General features: G+C 36.5%; 1 protein-coding gene across 4 annotated transcripts in view; it reads right to left on the bottom strand.

Moving 5' to 3' along the window:
* Nucleotides 1-292: 292 nt before the first annotated feature.
* IQGAP2 (IQ motif containing GTPase activating protein 2) overlaps nucleotides 293-17,796 on the bottom strand; it is a 122,803-nt gene continuing 105,299 nt past the window's right edge. For all 4 annotated transcript variants that reach the window (XM_053931403.1, XM_053931400.1, XM_053931401.1 and 1 more), the window contains 15 exons: nucleotides 16,913-17,062; nucleotides 15,971-16,134; nucleotides 15,288-15,512; nucleotides 14,552-14,692; nucleotides 14,125-14,209; nucleotides 12,469-12,701; nucleotides 10,272-10,404; nucleotides 8,725-8,827; nucleotides 7,698-7,839; nucleotides 5,926-6,013; nucleotides 4,782-4,994; nucleotides 3,812-3,972; nucleotides 2,850-2,993; nucleotides 1,736-1,844; nucleotides 293-1,268 (listed from right to left, as the gene is read on the bottom strand). In XM_053931403.1, coding sequence (XP_053787378.1) covers nucleotides 1,155-1,268; nucleotides 1,736-1,844; nucleotides 2,850-2,993; nucleotides 3,812-3,972; nucleotides 4,782-4,994; nucleotides 5,926-6,013; nucleotides 7,698-7,839; nucleotides 8,725-8,827; nucleotides 10,272-10,404; nucleotides 12,469-12,701; nucleotides 14,125-14,209; nucleotides 14,552-14,692; nucleotides 15,288-15,512; nucleotides 15,971-16,134; nucleotides 16,913-17,062 — 2,205 coding nt within the window. In that variant the 3' untranslated portion in view covers nucleotides 293-1,154. The remainder of the gene's footprint in view (nucleotides 1,269-1,735; nucleotides 1,845-2,849; nucleotides 2,994-3,811; nucleotides 3,973-4,781; nucleotides 4,995-5,925; nucleotides 6,014-7,697; nucleotides 7,840-8,724; nucleotides 8,828-10,271; nucleotides 10,405-12,468; nucleotides 12,702-14,124; nucleotides 14,210-14,551; nucleotides 14,693-15,287; nucleotides 15,513-15,970; nucleotides 16,135-16,912; nucleotides 17,063-17,796) is intronic.

Here is a 17,796-nt window from a genome sequence, read left to right as displayed (position 1 = left end):
GTCTTTTGAAGTGTTTGTCACAAGAAAAGTGAGAGAAAGAAGTATTTTCTATTGGTCACATTACCTATGGCACAAACTTTTACTCTGTAGGTATAAGTGATAGTTCCTAATCAAAATCATCATCACATTCAATGGCATAAAGGCCATGAAGTCTTCACTGCTGAGCAGCTTTCCTCAAGTGTACTGGAGGCTTAATTACATGCAGTTTTATAAAAGCACTGAAAGAAGTTCTTTCAATTACCATCTAGGCTGCAGCTTTAATAATTCCTTGAAATGAAATTTAGGGACCAAGCCAGTTTAATTAGGTAATGTTTATTTTACATAGAACAATCTCCAAAGCATATTTAAAAAACCCAATCTAAATACTGATTTTATTGCATTTATTGTCTTAAAAAAAAAAAAAACCAAAAAAACCCCCAAACAAACAAAAAAAAAAAACCACGAAAAAAAACCAGGCACAATTTAGGTATTCAAATACTTCAAACTGAACAACTGTTTGCTATTCAGATTTCCCCAATACCACTCCAAAGGCTGTGAAAGTAGAAAATGACATTTTGCACAAGGCAGTAGTGCATTTAGTAGGAATGAATCGCAAAATATATTTTTGTGAAGCAAGTCGTTATTGTCACTTTATAATTATCTATAATTTTTTTAAAATTGCACAATACGTTTGCTTTGCAATTGACAACTGCCACAAAATAGGCCTAGTATGTAGCTAAGTATTTGCTCAATCTATCCCTTAGAAACAAATTTAGGTTTTCTTTTGGTACAAACTTAAAGTCTAGTATCAGCTATATTATATATCTGAGGTAATTTTAAAATGTTTCAATAGGAAGAGGTTTATATATTTAACTAAATTCAATTTCTGTCTAGCTTAAAATCTACACAATAGCTGTGTGTCCTAAAGAATATTTTGATTTGAAAGTACCAACACCAATGAAATCTTGAGCTGTTTAAATGAATTGATTTCTTGGTTTTCTGTTTTGTTATCAATGCTGAAAAGGCACTGTGTACATTCCTCTGAACATTTGGTGTTTTAGGGTGCATTTTTAAAATTTGACAAGCATCCAATGACAAACTTCAAAGATTTATAAGCAAAAAAATACTGAATAGACTTCCCACTGTTTGATGAAGTCCATGATATCTGAAAGTACTCATTTTCCATAGAACTTCTTATTCAACAAGAATATGAGCAAATTCACATTCACTTTAGCTTTATCAAACATTTTCATTACAGCCACACCTTCATACTGCATCTGAAGCAAGTCCTGAAATGAGAAAAAAATCATTAGTGTCCATCTAAATCCATACCATACAGTAACAAGATGTGATAAACATCACCAACTCCAGGTTCTTCATAACTTAAACAATTGCAAGCAAGTATTGGGATACATGTAGAAAACATTACATGTCCTCTAGATCCTAAGCTACACATGGTCAGTAACAGCAAGCCAGAAGAAATACTGTTTTCTGTGTATTTCCATTTTTTTTTTTTTTTTTTATTTCCTGCTTGCCACCTGAACTAATGTGGTGGTAGATTTAACGTAGTTGCCCCAAGATAAACATTAATTCAATGCCCATGCCCAGCATCCTACAGAAGTTATAAATTTATTCTTCACATTAGCTGCTGCTTTATACTGATTGACTGGTTCATGGATACAGGTGAAAAAAATATTGAAAAAGTAGTTACGGGAAATGCAACAGCAGCTATATAGCAAAGGAACAAAATTCAAACCTGGAAATGGAGCTGCACTTTTTCCATCTCAACTCCTAAAAATTTTGCTTTGATTTCAAAGTCACCCACTTCTTCTCCAGGTGTGATATCAAACATCACATTCTTAAACCTTGAAACAAGAAAGGTAATTGAATACATAGGCTGTGCAGTTTCATATAATCCAGAGACAGTTTTGGGGAAAAAGCCTGCAGAACATAGAACTTTAACCACAAGCAGTGTTGTTGGTATCAAAAGAATCACTCCATCCCTCCCTGCACTGCACTCCATATAGTGTTTTCTTAGAGACTTTCTGGTAGTACTGGTAGTACGAAATACAGAATTCTGAAGTCTTTTGTACTGGAGAAACAGCTCCCCAAAAAAACCCAACCAACCAAAAAAAAAAAAAATTACCAACCAAAACCAAACCAACAAACAAAAAACTCAACAAAACACCAAAAAAAGAAAAGTCTTTGGGAAGTTCAATGAACAAATTGGATTCAACACCCAGTGGATAGAAACAGGACAACCAGATTTTCCTTCTGCCATGGCCAAGCATCTCCTTGCAGGTACATATTTGCCTCATGTGCCTTCCTCTACCTGATGAATCCACTTGGGGAAAAAAAAAAAAAAAAAGAAAAAAAAAAACTTTTCCATGGAGAAGGTGGAAGGAAAGGTGCAGAGAATGGAAGACTTTCACTACCACAGCCTCAAAATGGAAGAATACAAAAGGGATGTTAAACCACCACATCCATTCACCCTGCCAAAGTGAGGAAGAGCACAAAACCTGAGGTTTACCAAGTTATTTGAAAGTGACTGGTCAATATATGAAAAAGGATTGCTACAACTGCATAAAAACGTGATCATTAATAGTGAGTCTGCTGCCAAACTTGCACTTGTTCATGTAAGATGGTGCTAGAGTTGGCTTGTTAAAATATTTTCCCAAGGTAATCATAGAGCAAGTACAAAGTAAGAAAAAAAAAATTGTAACAATTACACTGTAGCATCCTTCTGAATGCAGAAGTCTGAGGTAATTTTAGCTGTGGCATAGGAAATTAAGATTTCTTTTATCAAAAGCCAGGCCTCTTCGGAAATTGTTGATTAGAAAATGCTCAGAATTGATTTGTACTGCACTTACTGATTGGTTTGAAGATCTTCAATTTCTAGGATGACACCTTTTTCATGAAGTCTTGCAGCTGTGTACTTCAGTGAGGTCTGTTTCAGCTTTTTGCTTCCCTTCACCTCCTCTTTTCCATCTAATTTAATTGACCTCCGTGAATTTCTGGAAAGAGAACAAGAAAACTGGTTTTTGGTGTGTTTGTCAGATCCTTAATACTTCAATTACTCTTCTAGCCATATTTAACTTTCTTTCACTCTTTCTTGAACTTCTCTAAAAAAACAAAATTAACATCCCCAAAAATCTAAGGGTTAGAGGAATTCTTAGCATGCAGTGAATCATCTAAATATCTTGCCAATGATTTTGAATAATCTTTTTAGCACTTCTTTCAATTCTATTGTGAAATGCAACTCTGATCCTAAAGAATCCACAATCTCCATTTCAAAATAGCAATTTGTAAACTTAGTGACATAAATGGTAAATACTCTGTAATTAGAGTTAATTTTTGGACCAATGAACTGTGCACTAGGAAAATTCCTGTTCATGTCAGTAAAATGTTTTCATTTTAACATTTTGGTGGCATTGGTGGGGGGGATTGCTTTCAAGTAACTCTGTCATATCTGAAAGGTAAAATTATTTAGGCATTTATTTCCCCCTTTTCCATTCTAAAGACAAACTCCAAACCTTTTAAAAACCAATAATTACTTCCCAAATCTTCATGACCTCTGACCTTGCAAATGGATCTGCAAAGTAGCACCAATTAAATATATTGAAAACATCTATACATCGCTTTACATAGACATTTCTTTCTCCAAGGCAATCTTAAATAAATGCAAGACTTTAATAATCAGATGCTGACACAGTTAAAAGCTCTCATGGACCTTTTGTAGATTGTCAGACTTTAAACTACAGATTAACACCTGCTCTCCCTCTTGATAAAACACACTAAAAGACACATTAAAAGAAAGAAAGACTCAACTCACTTTCTTGTTAAGTTGTCTAAGCAAGTTTTTATATAGGTGTTGTAATAATTAATTTGTTCCTCATAAAATGCTGTCTTGGAGTTAAGGGCATTCAAAGTCTGCTGGAGTTTCACCAATTCAGCTTTTCGATGATGTCTGTATCTTCTTTGATTCCGGATATCCTAAATAAATTTATTAATGTAATTGTTTTATTAATTTGAAATTTCAGAAAGCCTCAGTTCATTACCATTCCAATTTGTAATTACAAAATCTGACTTAATTACTGAGAGAAAGCACAAAACTATCATGTTAGTTCTTACAAGAACAGTACCTGTAGGGAGTACTACAGTTTGTTCACATGGCAATCGCATTGCTACTCGTATATGGAAATGGTGTTGAACTTCGCTGTGCTCCTTGCTTGTGCTAAAGATAGTTCAATATACTAAAGTTCTTATGGCCAGTATGGGTTGTGGATGTGGAATAGGATTTGTTGAGAACAGTCCCTGTGCTTTATCAGCAACAGGATGGGTACCACATTGGCCCACTATTCTTCTTGTGTCCTGCCCAACCACAGCAGATCACTGTTAATACCAATTGGATAATATTTCATGGGGATCTAAGACTTTTGAAACCTTACCAAGACCACAGCCATTCTTAATTGAAACACTAATGATCAATTCCAATTACTGTTAATACAAAATTATATTGAAACATTATATAGGATGAGTTAAATCATCATCAGCAGCAAATTCAATATCAGATTCAGATAACAAAGATCGCAGGTTTTTTTATATTCATTTCAGACAGTTATTCAGGAGTGTACTGTCTTTCACTTATTTTGTCAGGGAAGGAAAACAATTTGCTTCATATGTGGATACTTGAGTAGCTTAAGGTAGCATTCCCTGAAAAATATGTGTTTTACTTCTCTAATTGGAATGGATTTAGGCTAGATGCTAAAAAACATTGATATACAGGGAAAAAATCAGTTTACCTTAGCAATCTCATTTATAATTTCTTGGTACTTAGTTGCTGAAGACACTAGTCCTGCTTGTTCCAATGTCCGGAGATTTCTCTGAATTTTCCTTTTCTTTTGTTCTATTGGTAGCTGCCCATCTTCAAAAATAGACTGACTGTGCTTCATTTTCTCTGGAGTTTTGGAATCTAAGATGGCACGTTTTTCTACAAGTTTCAAATTCTCAGATTCCTGGGGATGGGGGGGGGGGGCGGAGGAGGGGGGAAATCCAGAACAGTTATTTTCCATTATTTTCCAGATTTTGGTAACTGTTAAGTGTTTAAGTACATTGAATTCTCAAGTACATTGAATAGGAGATTATCAAGAATCAGAGTGCAATCTTTCTGTTCTATTACTACTTGATCTCAAAGTACCCCATTTACTATGCCTTTGGACATACTTTAGGTATGTAGTGACAACACTGAGACATATATTTGAATTATTCAAAATGTCTAATTCAGCCAGGCTCAATGACTTCACCAAATTGTGGGAAGACTGTCCAGATCTCACAGGTGTGTCCTACATATACACACACTGAGGTGAACTAAAATCTGCACGTTATTAAAATGCAGTTTTGTGTGTCAGTGTCTGCAGGAAAGACTTCAACTGTGAGCTCTTCCCACTCGATTCCCGTACCAAGGATAGCAGTTGTTTCCTGAGATTTGCTTGTATAGATTAAGCAAATAAACTAAAGGGTCAGGCAACTTGAGTTACAATACTGAACTTAATGAGGGGGGGAAAAGAAGAGTAGAAAGATTCACCTCAGGCAATTTGTTGTATTATAATATAGGAGAGAAAAGACCATGTTTACAAAAAATGTAAAGAAAAAAATATTCTAGTCACATTCTAGTGACTCCAATACAGCAAGAAGAAATATTCTAGTCTAGTCTAGCTCAGAGCTCATATTTTGTTTCCCTCTGAAGCAGTTTCCAATTATACAGTAAAAAAACCCAACTATACAAGTCTCATATTTCGCAGGCTCTAGATCTGAATAGTCTAAAACCATCAACAAACAATTTCATTATTAGAACATGATGGAGAAAGCTGTCAGAGATCTGTTAAGGCTTTCAAATAGCTATAATAAAATACTTCCTTCCCGATTCAGGCACAGTATAACACTTACCTGTTGTGCAGTGGCTGGTGTTTCTAATATTTCTAAGAGTGTATCCCCTGGTTGTGTTCGTATCACATCCACAACGAGTCTTTTGGTCCTTTTAAAAGGATATATGGATATTACAAAACAGTTATCACTTGTATATGTCATTTCTTCAACCATAAAAGTAGCAAACTCCCCCTTTATTATGGATTATTGGCAAAATTTGCTTTCTAGCTTTTTATGTTTCACAGCTTCCTTTAACAGCTTTAACATAGAGTATCTGGTTTCTATATAGTCTGAATGGAGAAATACATGTAAGCTTCCCTCCATTTATTTTAGAAAACAGATAACCAACAAGTACAGTAAAACAGTTACTGTTAATAAAATACAAGCAACACTTCTCAGGTGGATTTTAATTTTGATCATGACAAAACAGCAGACAAATATAATATTTGAAAAGCCTGAACTATTCATCATTCCATTAAGGGTCATATTTACTGAATAAAGTGGAAATGCACTCAGAACTGCTAAACTTTGAAGAAATTTTTCACTTGATGCAGTGCATTTACGCAAACCACTAAGGACATATATTTCTCTAGCGACAACAGACAAGAAGCATTTCCTTGCTAAAAAAGGGAAGCTGCTACACCCTGATATGTTAACCAGTTCTTTTCTTGGTAAGAATTTATCTTATTCCTGCTGCCTATTCGTTCATAATACTTCCAAGAACATCCTGATACAGAATTCCATTAATTTAGAGGACAGGATTACTGAAATAGCTCATTATTCTTAACAGAAAATTGAAGATGCAGTTTAAGTTTCCAAGGAAAATGTAGAAATGTTGACAATATTTAGATGATATAACCTAATAGTTTAAAGTGATAGTCTACCAAGGTACAGTTGCTTCTTCAGAAGTAAAACTTCACACTATCGAACAAATCCAGAATACTTATTCCTGATTAAAGAAAACCCAAACATCTTAACAGATCAGATTTGAATTACAGCCCATGTCTCTCCTCCTAGTTATTGGTGCTGTCTTTCCCTTTTAATGTGAACTTTTGCCTTCACAACTGTGAGGTACATATAAGCACAGTAATAGAACATTCTGTTCTCCTCCTTACTCTGATTGTACTAGGATTTTAAGTAGGCCAATCCCTTTTCAGGATAGCTTGAACTAACATCAAAAGATGGGTGCCAATAATGTGAAACAAAGTGCTGTTATATAATTAACTTGCACTATAAGGTAGTCTATACTATAAAGTATTCCAGAGTATCCCTGTAGCCATTTTTTAATTTGTCCCCAAGACAGAATAAACATAATTTTCTTTCCTGGATAAAAGCATGCAGCATGCCTTATTCCTGCTGAAGTAACAGTTACATTCTTTTCATATGGTTGATGTCAGTATATCAGAAAAGTGTTTATTTTTGAGGGGGAGGAAAAGACCTGGGAATACTGTCTGACCCTTATAAGTGTAGACTGCTTTTCATCTCTTTTTCCCAAGGCTGTGGCATTTTAAAGCAGAGTGCTTTTACAGCTTCACAAAAAACATTTCCTAGATAATGATGCAGTCATGCTCCAAAACACAAATGGCAATATATTTCTTTTTCTGGAAAAACTGACTGTTCTTCTGACTTTTCCAAAAGTTTAAGTAGCACTGAACACAAACTGGCTTTTGACAACTGAATGCACTCAGCACCCTCAGAAATGCACTTAAGCAGGGTAAATGTTTAAAAAGCAATATTTAAAAACAAACAAACAATAAGCATTGCCAGAATATAAAGGTTTGAGCAAAACATACTTTATCATCAAACTTTTGAGATCTTGATCTTCACCTTCTCGCAATTCATATTTGCTTGTTAGAGACAGTGAAATCTCTGTTTTTGCAAGTTGATTCAGTGTGCTTTCCCTGTTGGGATCATTGGGATCAACAGCTCCTTCCCCTGAAAGGAAACATATTTTACTCCAAGTGTTCAAATTTTCTCATAATTCAGTACATGAAGCAAACAAGTACCTAGATGAATCACTGTAAACAATCAGAAATATTAAGCTTATTATATAGTGCCTCCATGTCGATCCTCTTAGAAGCAGTGTTTTTTTGGACATTGAACAATCAAAACAATAACTTAGCTATTTATAAGCCCAGTTACAATATTTTGGAAATTACACCAATCCTTGCTTTTCTGGCTCCTGATATGCAAAAGACTTTCATGTTGTCTTCTCAAAGAATAATACAAACAATGTAACATCCTTTATCCTAACATGCAGTGATAATGAAGACATGGAAGAGTATCAGCTATGTTAACAGGCTATTCACTTGAATGTTGATGTTATCCATGACTCCTAGCTACTTTCTAAACACTTTTCTACAATAAATGCAAATTAAGTATCAGTCAAATGCATTATTTTCTAAGAAATTTGTATAATTTTTAAAAAGTAATTTTTATTTGGATAATTAAGTATCAAAAGAAAAAAATGTCTAGTTTTACAATTCTCTATATACTTTTTCTAAGTTTCTACCCAACACTAGCAGATCTTAAGACCCGATTGTTAAAAAAAAATCATTTGTTTCCTATCTGCACAAGTGGATCATTCAAAATATTAGTAATGTTTGGATTTTGAATCATAGATTAAATTTTAGAGTCAGAACTGCAGTGAAGAGAAAGGTTCAAATATAAGGTGCAATGTTACAGTAAGTGTATGGAAAATAATTCTGTAGTGAACAGAGAAGCAGAAGTTATTGCTCTGAGAGACACAAGAGTAAGTCAAGCCTCTGTTTAATTCTGCCTCTAAAATGAAGTTACCCATAAAGACAAAAAATAACATACCAAGGAATGATTCTATATCAGGAACAGGTCCCAGACCTTCCAGCAATTCATTCAGCAGGTCATTAGTCTCAGTGGCAATGGCATCTTGGTGTTCCAAAAGCAGCTATAAACAAATGTAAGTGAAATCATCATCCACAAAAAGCTTTCCTGGTATCTTTATACTTGAAACTAAGTCTGGAAACTAAATGTTGAAAAACACAGACACAGATCACAGTCATGATCAGGATTATGGAGGACCTTCCCAAGGCCAGGAAGCACCCTGGATTCTGGGCTAGAGTTTAGAGATCCCCTTGCTGTAAAAACAATCCCCTTGCTTTTTCCTCCAGCTGTTGTCTCTGGAGTGCTAAATATCATGGCTGAGCAGAAGATTTGCAGTGAGGATAAAAAAAGTCCTAATCATCACAGAATAAAGGATGATAATCTCAAGCAGAGCATTTTGGTGCTGCATCCTTAACACACAAAGGAACAAAGACAGTGCTGGTGACGCATAGAAGGACACCCATTTTCTATACATCCATTCCAGTAGCTTACAACAGTGTCAGTGATACCTTTCAGAAAGGACTGTATTTTCTATGTGAGGGTGCTCTGCAGCACCCACTGCACCTAATAGACATGTTATGCCAGTCACTAGGTTCACTAAAAGGACTAATGTTCACATATAACTTCTGGTCATTACCTGCAGGCATAGGTCTGTTGCGTCAAAAATTAAAAGAACAGGCACAAAGACAAACCAGAAAATTTTTTAGCAGATGAAGTTATTAGTTTTCAGATTCGTCATTACTTGACTAAAACTAACTTATAGAGTGGCCTACTGTGAGTTGGGTGTTCTACCTTTTCCATAGTGTATCTGGCAGTATTTGAGAGAGATTCCTTTGTGCTGTTTGTAGGCTTTTTTGTTTTTTGACAGGGGAATTGTTGTGGTTTTTTTTTTGACTTGGGTGGGGGGACACACAGGGGACATATTGCAAGCCAGGAAACAGATGGTAGTATCCCAGTTTTAGTAGGAACATGTGGTAAATATTTAACTTATACCCTATTAAGTCATACTGTAGACTGCAGTTATTTTGCTCTTTATCCACAGTAAGAACAGGAATGATACCACAGCGTCAATTTTTCTAAATCAGATGTTTTCTTTTGCTTCCAACAAGTCACATGACAGAACGCCAGAGCCACAACATACAATTTCTATTCCTAACGGCTTTCCTTCAAATTCCTTCAAACGGCTTTCACTTTCTTATCCAAGACAGACAATTGTTTTAAAGTTAGAAATGTCACAAAAGACTGGAACATAATTGTTCTTTCCCCTTGTCAGAAAGTGTTACATACTAATTTTTATTGAAGATGATGCTTGTGCATGAAAGCAGCATTTGCAGTTTTCATAGGGGAAAAAAATCTAATATTCAGCTTCAGAACATCTCAGAGATGAAGTGAAGAAATTACTTCATAAATAAGAATGAAAACTAAGCTTTGCCCCAAGAGTGTTAGCTGCAAATATTTGATAATCTGTATGCTATAGTCCATTGACTAGTCTGTTTTGATTAACTTACTGAATGGGTATTGATAATTTCTTCAATGGAGATATATATGACAGGCTTGCTAAGGGTCACCATATCAGAGTATTCATCAATATTGAATTTCTCCTCTGGTTCAGGAACATCACATGCTGCTTGAAAAAAATTCCTAAGAGAAAATGATAAAGACTTCAATAATTGTCCCTTATAAATTCACTTTATTTACTGTGTATAAAAAAGTCACAGTCATGTCTTTGGCATGCATTATGTTTCTCTTATAACCTGCAATCTACCCTCAATGTTTCAAGGAGACAACACGTCAATACAAGTGATGAAATCTTCTCTTTCCTGGGTAGCTGCTGGAAGAATGTTTCAAAGGAGTTGGATTTTCCCCCTACTTATGGGGGAAAGTAATTGTTATTACTTAAACAATGTAAATTTTAAGGACTTAGAGAAATATCTATTAATGGCCTAGAAATTATAAAAGGATTTCTCTCTTATTTTATGAAGGCACTTTGCAGTATGCGGTGTGCTGAGAAGGACTTGATTGAAATAGATGCACAAAATTCCCATTTGTGCGACAAATGTTTACATTGCTGTTAGGCAGAAAAGGAGCTGTTCAAAATGAGAGAAAATGTAGTATCGTTTATGAATATAAGAATCCTGAGAGGAAAAAATGCAGTATTGTTGAAGTGTTACTTCAGTGTGACTAGCATGCACATTGAGTACTGAGACTTCCTTCCCAAAACAACAACTGGTGTTTCTCCAAGCTACTGACTTATTCAGGGATGTGCACAGACAACCAAGTACCAGCAGGGTCCTCTTGTAGAGAACCACTTTGCTTTCTGAAGTGACCTGAAATGGGGCAGCTGGGAAAAACAGGGTTTTAGATTATGCTTATGGGTTTGCTCCAGGAGCCATTTTATGCTAGCCCTATGGTGTTGAAGAGGATACATGTTTCAGGTTCACAGCACCTTTGAAGTATTAGAAAAGAATAATTAAAAATAAAAAAGAAGAAAGAAAATGGGCTGAGATTCTTCATTTTGGAGAGGAAAAGCTGGGGACTACACATCAAGTTGTACAAAATGGCAGTGGTATTGCATGAGATGTGTGCAGAATTCATTAATCAGTCCAAAAAATAATGGCCAATAGGGTATGCAATTAAACTGCAGGACAATTTTAATTTTAACTGACAGGTAGCAAACTTCTAAATATTGCTACAGGAATTGTGAAGGCAGATGATCTCAAAGGCTTAGGAAGGGTGTGGACAAATTCCTGCACAAGTTCATAAATGCAGAGTAAAAGATCTAGGCAGGCTTAATGGCTTTGAGCATAGCTAACATTGCTAATATTGATCTAAAGGGGAACAGGTAGCTAAGAGCAGACACTGTTGCTGTCTAAGAAGGGCTCAGTTAAAGTACAGAGCACAGGCAAACAGATATTTATGTTAGCTTAATTAGGAGACTGATTCTTCCTTTCGTAGCAGTCAAGGGCTGACTAGAGCAGGGCTCTTTTGTTAGCTTTTGTTATTCTAGCTGTAACACTTTCTACCTTATAGCTTCTTTATGTTTATGAAATACCCTTAAACACTTCATTAAAATTACTAAGTTGAATTGTCTCTGTGTCCATGGTTGACATCTCTCAAGGAAACCCATTATATGAACAGTGCATTTGCTTTCACAAAGGGCAGACACTAAAAACAGAAATTCTGAGTGCAAGTTTATTGCAAAACTCAACAACACGATGTAATAGCAATGAATGCACAATAACCCCAAAGAACTTGTGTCCCAGAATGTAGGAAAACATGCAGTTTCCTATGACTGCAAGATAAAAGTATAGAATCTGTCAGCAAAGATGAGAGAATAAAAACAAACCCTACAACTTTTCCCTGACAAATATTTTTTTTCTTCCTCAGACAAATGTTCAGATGTCCTCCCAAATCAAAGCAGACATTGATTCTTCTGGATGAGTTACCTCAGTCTGTTCTCAGTCTCTACTTTCAGTAAGGAACTGCAAGCAAGACAGCAGAGATTATCTCAAATTAATGCACAAGATGAAATACAAACTGTTACTCCTGCTCCAGTTTCCTTGTCAGTGAGCATTTCTCTTTGCCATACCACTCAACATTTTTAACATTTTGAACAGGAAATTCCTATCAACAAGGGGTCCACCTCCTTTACACATCCTAGAGGAAAGCTCTTACTCTGTAGGTATTTGTGAGGGCTGTGCATACCTGAACTTCTGGTACGTCTGTGAGAGGTAAGTGTTCATAGAAGACAGATGTTCACTTTCTCCTTCAAAGAGTTTGTTAGAAGCAGCGTGCTGGAGGACTTTTGCCACACAGCCTAGGTTCCTTCTCTGGTCAGGGTGTATCTGGCCCCCAGCTGTTATATCAATTATATCAAAGCCATCAGGAGCAACTATGGCAGGGTTCATGAAGCGATAGTACAGAAGGTTGCCAACAATCTAAAGAAACAGAGAAAAAAGTTAAGAGAACTTCCCTTTGCATACATACTTCCCTTACAAAACATGACCAATCATTTCTACTTCTGAATTAGACCATAGGGACTGGTGCTAGAAGAATCCTTAAGACACACATTACCTATGGGGCTAACTGGAAGGACCTCTTATATGATACTCCTCCTACAACACACCTCTGTGAACAGCAGTTACGGACTTCTACCACCACATTTCAATTAGATACTGGCTCTAGTTCAGCTAATGCAAGACATGGAGTTGCACACAAACACAGCTCTTCTAAATTTTGCAAGGTTCCACTCCCAAGGCTCATTCTCTGAAGTCCTGCAGATACTGGCAGCATTTAATGCACTCGTTGATAAGGGGACCCTTATCAAAGGGACTGGACTGCAATGCAGCTCTAGAACTCTAGAGAACAGATTTCCCAAACTGCAGTTTCTGTAACAATGCTACAGCATCTTCTGAAGATGGCAACTTCAAAGAATTCCTGGTCTCAGAAACAGACAGGACTTTGTTTTCTGCAATTTGTTTTTGCTTATATGTATGCACCTGCAGAACTTCCAGCTTACACATTTAAAGGCTTTCAAGTGGGTATTCCATTTACTATCTAAGTTTTTTAATGTGTTGAGCAGTTTTTAAAATCTGTATTGCTGGAGTGATGGACAGTGAAGTTCTGCTAAAATGAAAACCTTTTACTTTTAGAACCACGTAATTAAACCAATAAAAGGGTCTTTATTGAAGTGCAAAATAGTCCTAATTTGACAGGGTTGTCAGTCTCTCAGCTGTTTGGAAGGCTTATGGAGCAATTCCCCTAAGTCCTCTGAAGAGACTCTATGGCTGTGGTAGGGTAACCATAGCCATTGTGCCAGTACCATACTTACCACTCACACCTCATTTTTCAGTCTGTATAAATGCCATTTCTACAACTTTTACAAGCATCTTAAGTGCAATGTAATCCAAGTGTAGTATAATCTACTCAAACTTTTCTTTTAGAAACCTTCCTCATTGGATTTAAATTACAATTTCTTAACATGTTAACAACTTTAGATAGGGGAGAAGAAATGGACTACAGTGCTCTCCAATTAAAGGGCCGGTGATGACAAGGAACTCACTACCAATCCAAGCCCCAGTATGATTCAGATAAACTCCAGTCTTGTCAGTACAGTTACTATCCAAAACAGGTTGAGCACCCTCTTCCATAAGAATTGCTGAGCACCCAGATTAACATACCTACAATTGTGGCAACAGAATTCCCTTCTTCACTTCCTCAACCCCTTTGCAACTCAATAAGAAGCGCAAAATTCCTTCAAGAAATGCTGCTTTCCCAGTTTCTCAGAATATTTAGTGTTAATAAAAATCCACTTTGCCATTAAAACAACAAGCTGCTGGCAGTGTGCCCTAGGAAGTTTACCTTTAATAGTTCATCTTCAGTTGCATCCGGGAATTTCTCATGGAGTGAGCTCTTTAGAACTTTGGCTATGTATCTCATTCCATAACTACAGATAGAACAGATGAAAAGGCAAAATATTGGAAAATACTTAGATGAAACAGAAAGCAATCATTCTAGTCAGCTTAAGTTAAGAGTGGCTTTTTGCCCACTCCCTTGACACACAGGAATGAGTTGATAATGGAAAACACAAAACGTTTCAAGTACAGGGAGAGATTTGCCAGGCTGCTAAAGCAGGCAGAGAAACCACTCCCTCTACTGGGCATCTCATCCGAGAGGAAGTATCACAAGCCTTTGAAAGCATGGAAAGGATTCGAAAGGATCTCCATCACAGAGGTTCAAGTGAACTGCATGTGAACTGCCGCTTGGAGAGTCCTAACACAGCACTTACGGCATCATATTGAGAGAAGAGAATATGGATGTGAGAACTTTGTCAGTTACTGCTCGCAAACTCTGAATAGATGATTCCAGTTTATTGACCACTTCTGCATGTGCCAGCGCTTGTTCTGTGGTCACATCGTATGGCAATTTGCTGCAAAGCAAAAAAATAAACATGAAACCAGGTTAAATACATTTGAGAATAAAATACTTTTTTATTTCCATAAGGGCCATCAAAGAACAAAAATCTGACAAATACAACTGAAGCTGGATTTTGTTACTAAAAGTCTTAGATGCTTTGGCTTCCTTTTTTTGAAGGTAAGTAATTTGCTTAGTTGGGGGTGCACATGTTATCATGTACCTTCCCTTAATATCAAAAGTAGAATACAAATATAAAGCATGCATCTCCACATCCCTATCCCAGCATAGCTCATCAAAAGCCTGGGATACTACTAATATGCTGTTAGTAAAAAACACTTAAGTTGTTCCATGGCATAATCTATTACATTTACAAAGATTAAGTAATTTACTTTGGAAGGTCATGACAATGAAAGTGATCCTTTCATTTTTCAGAACAAGTTAAAGCACCTGTTTGTCAAGCATCTCTCCCCAAAATCTCTCTGCTGGAGGAAGACTGAGAAGGAGTGCATGGGCACAAGTACAGGACAATTTGTCAGAGAAAGAATAGGAAAGCAGACCTGAGGGATTCCTCATGTGTATGTTACAATATGTCCAGCTTCCTAACTCACCTGGCCTCACCAGTCTGCATTTCTAGCTGGTTTACCCATGCCTTGTAGACATCCACAGGACTAGTGTTGATTATGAGAGATTTGTCCTCCATGATTTCTTTCACCACCGGGGCCAGGAGCTGGCGCAGAGTATTCTGTCCACGAGCGCCTCGATTGAAGCTGACAACCATCTTAATGACAGTGGGGTTTCCAGTAACGATATCCTGGATCTGGTCTACCTTAGAACTGTATCAGAAACAGAAGAGTTCTGACTTATATGTGCAGTTATCCATATTTTCAAATCCCACACTTTAAAAACTACTCTATTTCTATGTTGAAACCTCTTTCTTAAGGCTTTTTTATAAAATAAGGTGGTATATAGAGACTGCCATCTGAATTCTACATGTGTTATAGTAATGTCCCGGAACATAGCATAGTCCATGGCAGCTAATTTATGCCTGATTCAGACCCAAATACCTGTTCAGCCAGTATACGATCTGCCATAGGAAGGTTTTTTTTCCTTGAATCAGCAATCACTTGAGTTTTAAGAGTAACACCCAGAGAATGAAGTTCTCTTATAATAAAATTATATATGTAATTTTATGGTAGTTTAAAGATTAACCACCAATTTCCTTTAAGCATGAAGCATTCATTGAACTGTCTAAAACACAAACTAGCTGAATACTTTCTGTGATTGCACATACGTTATCTCCTCTTTTAGAGCAGTTTTGAAGAGTTTGAGAAGCAGGTATTCTTCCCGTTGATTGGAGGCATAGTTGTATAGAGTGAAGATGACTGTATCCATAAACTTTGTTGATTTGTTTTGTGGCATCTGGAAAATCAGCTTTGCCAGATATGTGGGATTAGTCTACAAAGGAAAAAAAAAGACTTGCATATGGCTGTCCAGGACAAACTCCCCCCAGCGGGAGGGCAGCTCTCTACATTTGTTCATGCCTAAAGCAGTTATGTTGACTCAAATACATGTCACTTTTCCTTATATGTTTTACTTTTCTGCAAATCCTAGTATGTAAGAAACCCCGAATACCCCACAATCTGTGAAAAGCTCCATTAAGGATTTTATTTGCAGCTTCTGCATAGTACCTTTCTGCATCTAGTCTATGTATTTGATGACAACTAGAATTTACCATATGACAATAGCTATCTACCAAGAAAACTTTGCATAATACATGTCTGCTTTGGAGGGCATCTGCCCTGGGAGGATATAGAATTTTCTAAAAAAATGTCAGTGAGGTCAGATAAAAAAAAGCACAAGAACAGATACATCGTATTCTGTCAACTGCATTGCAGACCACTTCCCTTCCACCCTGTACAATGTACACCACTAGTGACAATAATTTATGGGGACTACATGGAGGTAAACATTTGTCTTCAGACAATGTTCTGTACAGACTGAAGTATGCTTAAGCGAAAACCAGCCATATTTGCTGCACATTTTAAAAACAACAAGGATCTTCTCAGTTATAGGAAGTATTAGAAATTGGTCATAGTGTCTGCTGCAGTCTGCATGTTATTTGGAAATATTTTCATAATCACTACTACAATCATTAAAAAAAAAGTAGTACAATATATTTCTAGTTTTTCTGCAAAAAATTGCTGCCATGTTAATTTTTGCATTAAAATTTTACCTGTAGAAGGTAGAATAAGTGTTGATATGCCTCCAATTTTTTTCTTCTCTCCTTACTCAAACCTTTGATGCCCTGTTTGTCAACCGTAACCATCTCTTCTAGTTGACTTTTGCTCTTTTTGTTAAGTTTCTTACTGTGCAGTACCACATCCTGAAGAAAGATGATCAAAACTCAGGAATATATATTCACAAAACAGGCAGATTGCAAAAATGAATATTTTCCCAACTATGTTAAATGCAGTATTACTCCAAATGCCTTAATTAGCAACTTTGTAAATTTTGCTGCCCTATTCACTACCCAGTTTTTTAACATCTTTATCTTTCACCCATATGGCTTACTAACAATGATTGTATGAGGTCTGATCTCCTATACAGGAGATCCTGTAATTCATGATTGAACAAGCTGTTCAATATGATTCAATATTGAAGATAATCAATATGATTCAATTAGCATTGAACAAGCTGTTTAATATGATCAGAAGTCTACTCTATTCTAACACAGAAAAGATGTAAAAGATTTTAAATCTGCCAAGTAATTACTATTGTCCACAACTGGTATAACACAGTGACATTCAATGCAGGACAACAGAACAACATCTAGCACAAGGCAGAAACATGCAAAGATAGTGCTTAATTTACTAGGAGTGTTTTGTCTAATTGAGGGTGACTGAGAACTAGTACAGGTTGCTCAGATTGTTGGAGATAATCAGCCATCTGGACATGGTCCTGGGACAACCTGCTCTGGGTGTCCCTGCTTGTGTAGTGGGTTTGGATCAGATGACCTCCAGAGATCCCTTCCAGCCTCAGCTATGATTGTGTAACCCTGAATTCCTTCAACATGGGGAAGTGCTTCAACATGGGGCATGCTACCAAGGGAGCCTGAAC

The sequence above is a fragment of the Vidua chalybeata genome, chromosome Z (genome assembly GCF_026979565.1).
Source record: "Vidua chalybeata isolate OUT-0048 chromosome Z, bVidCha1 merged haplotype, whole genome shotgun sequence".
NCBI classification, from domain to species: Eukaryota; Metazoa; Chordata; class Aves; order Passeriformes; family Viduidae; genus Vidua; species Vidua chalybeata.
The sequence above is the reverse complement of the archived record's forward strand: the minus strand, read 5'-3'. Positions and strand labels throughout refer to the sequence as shown.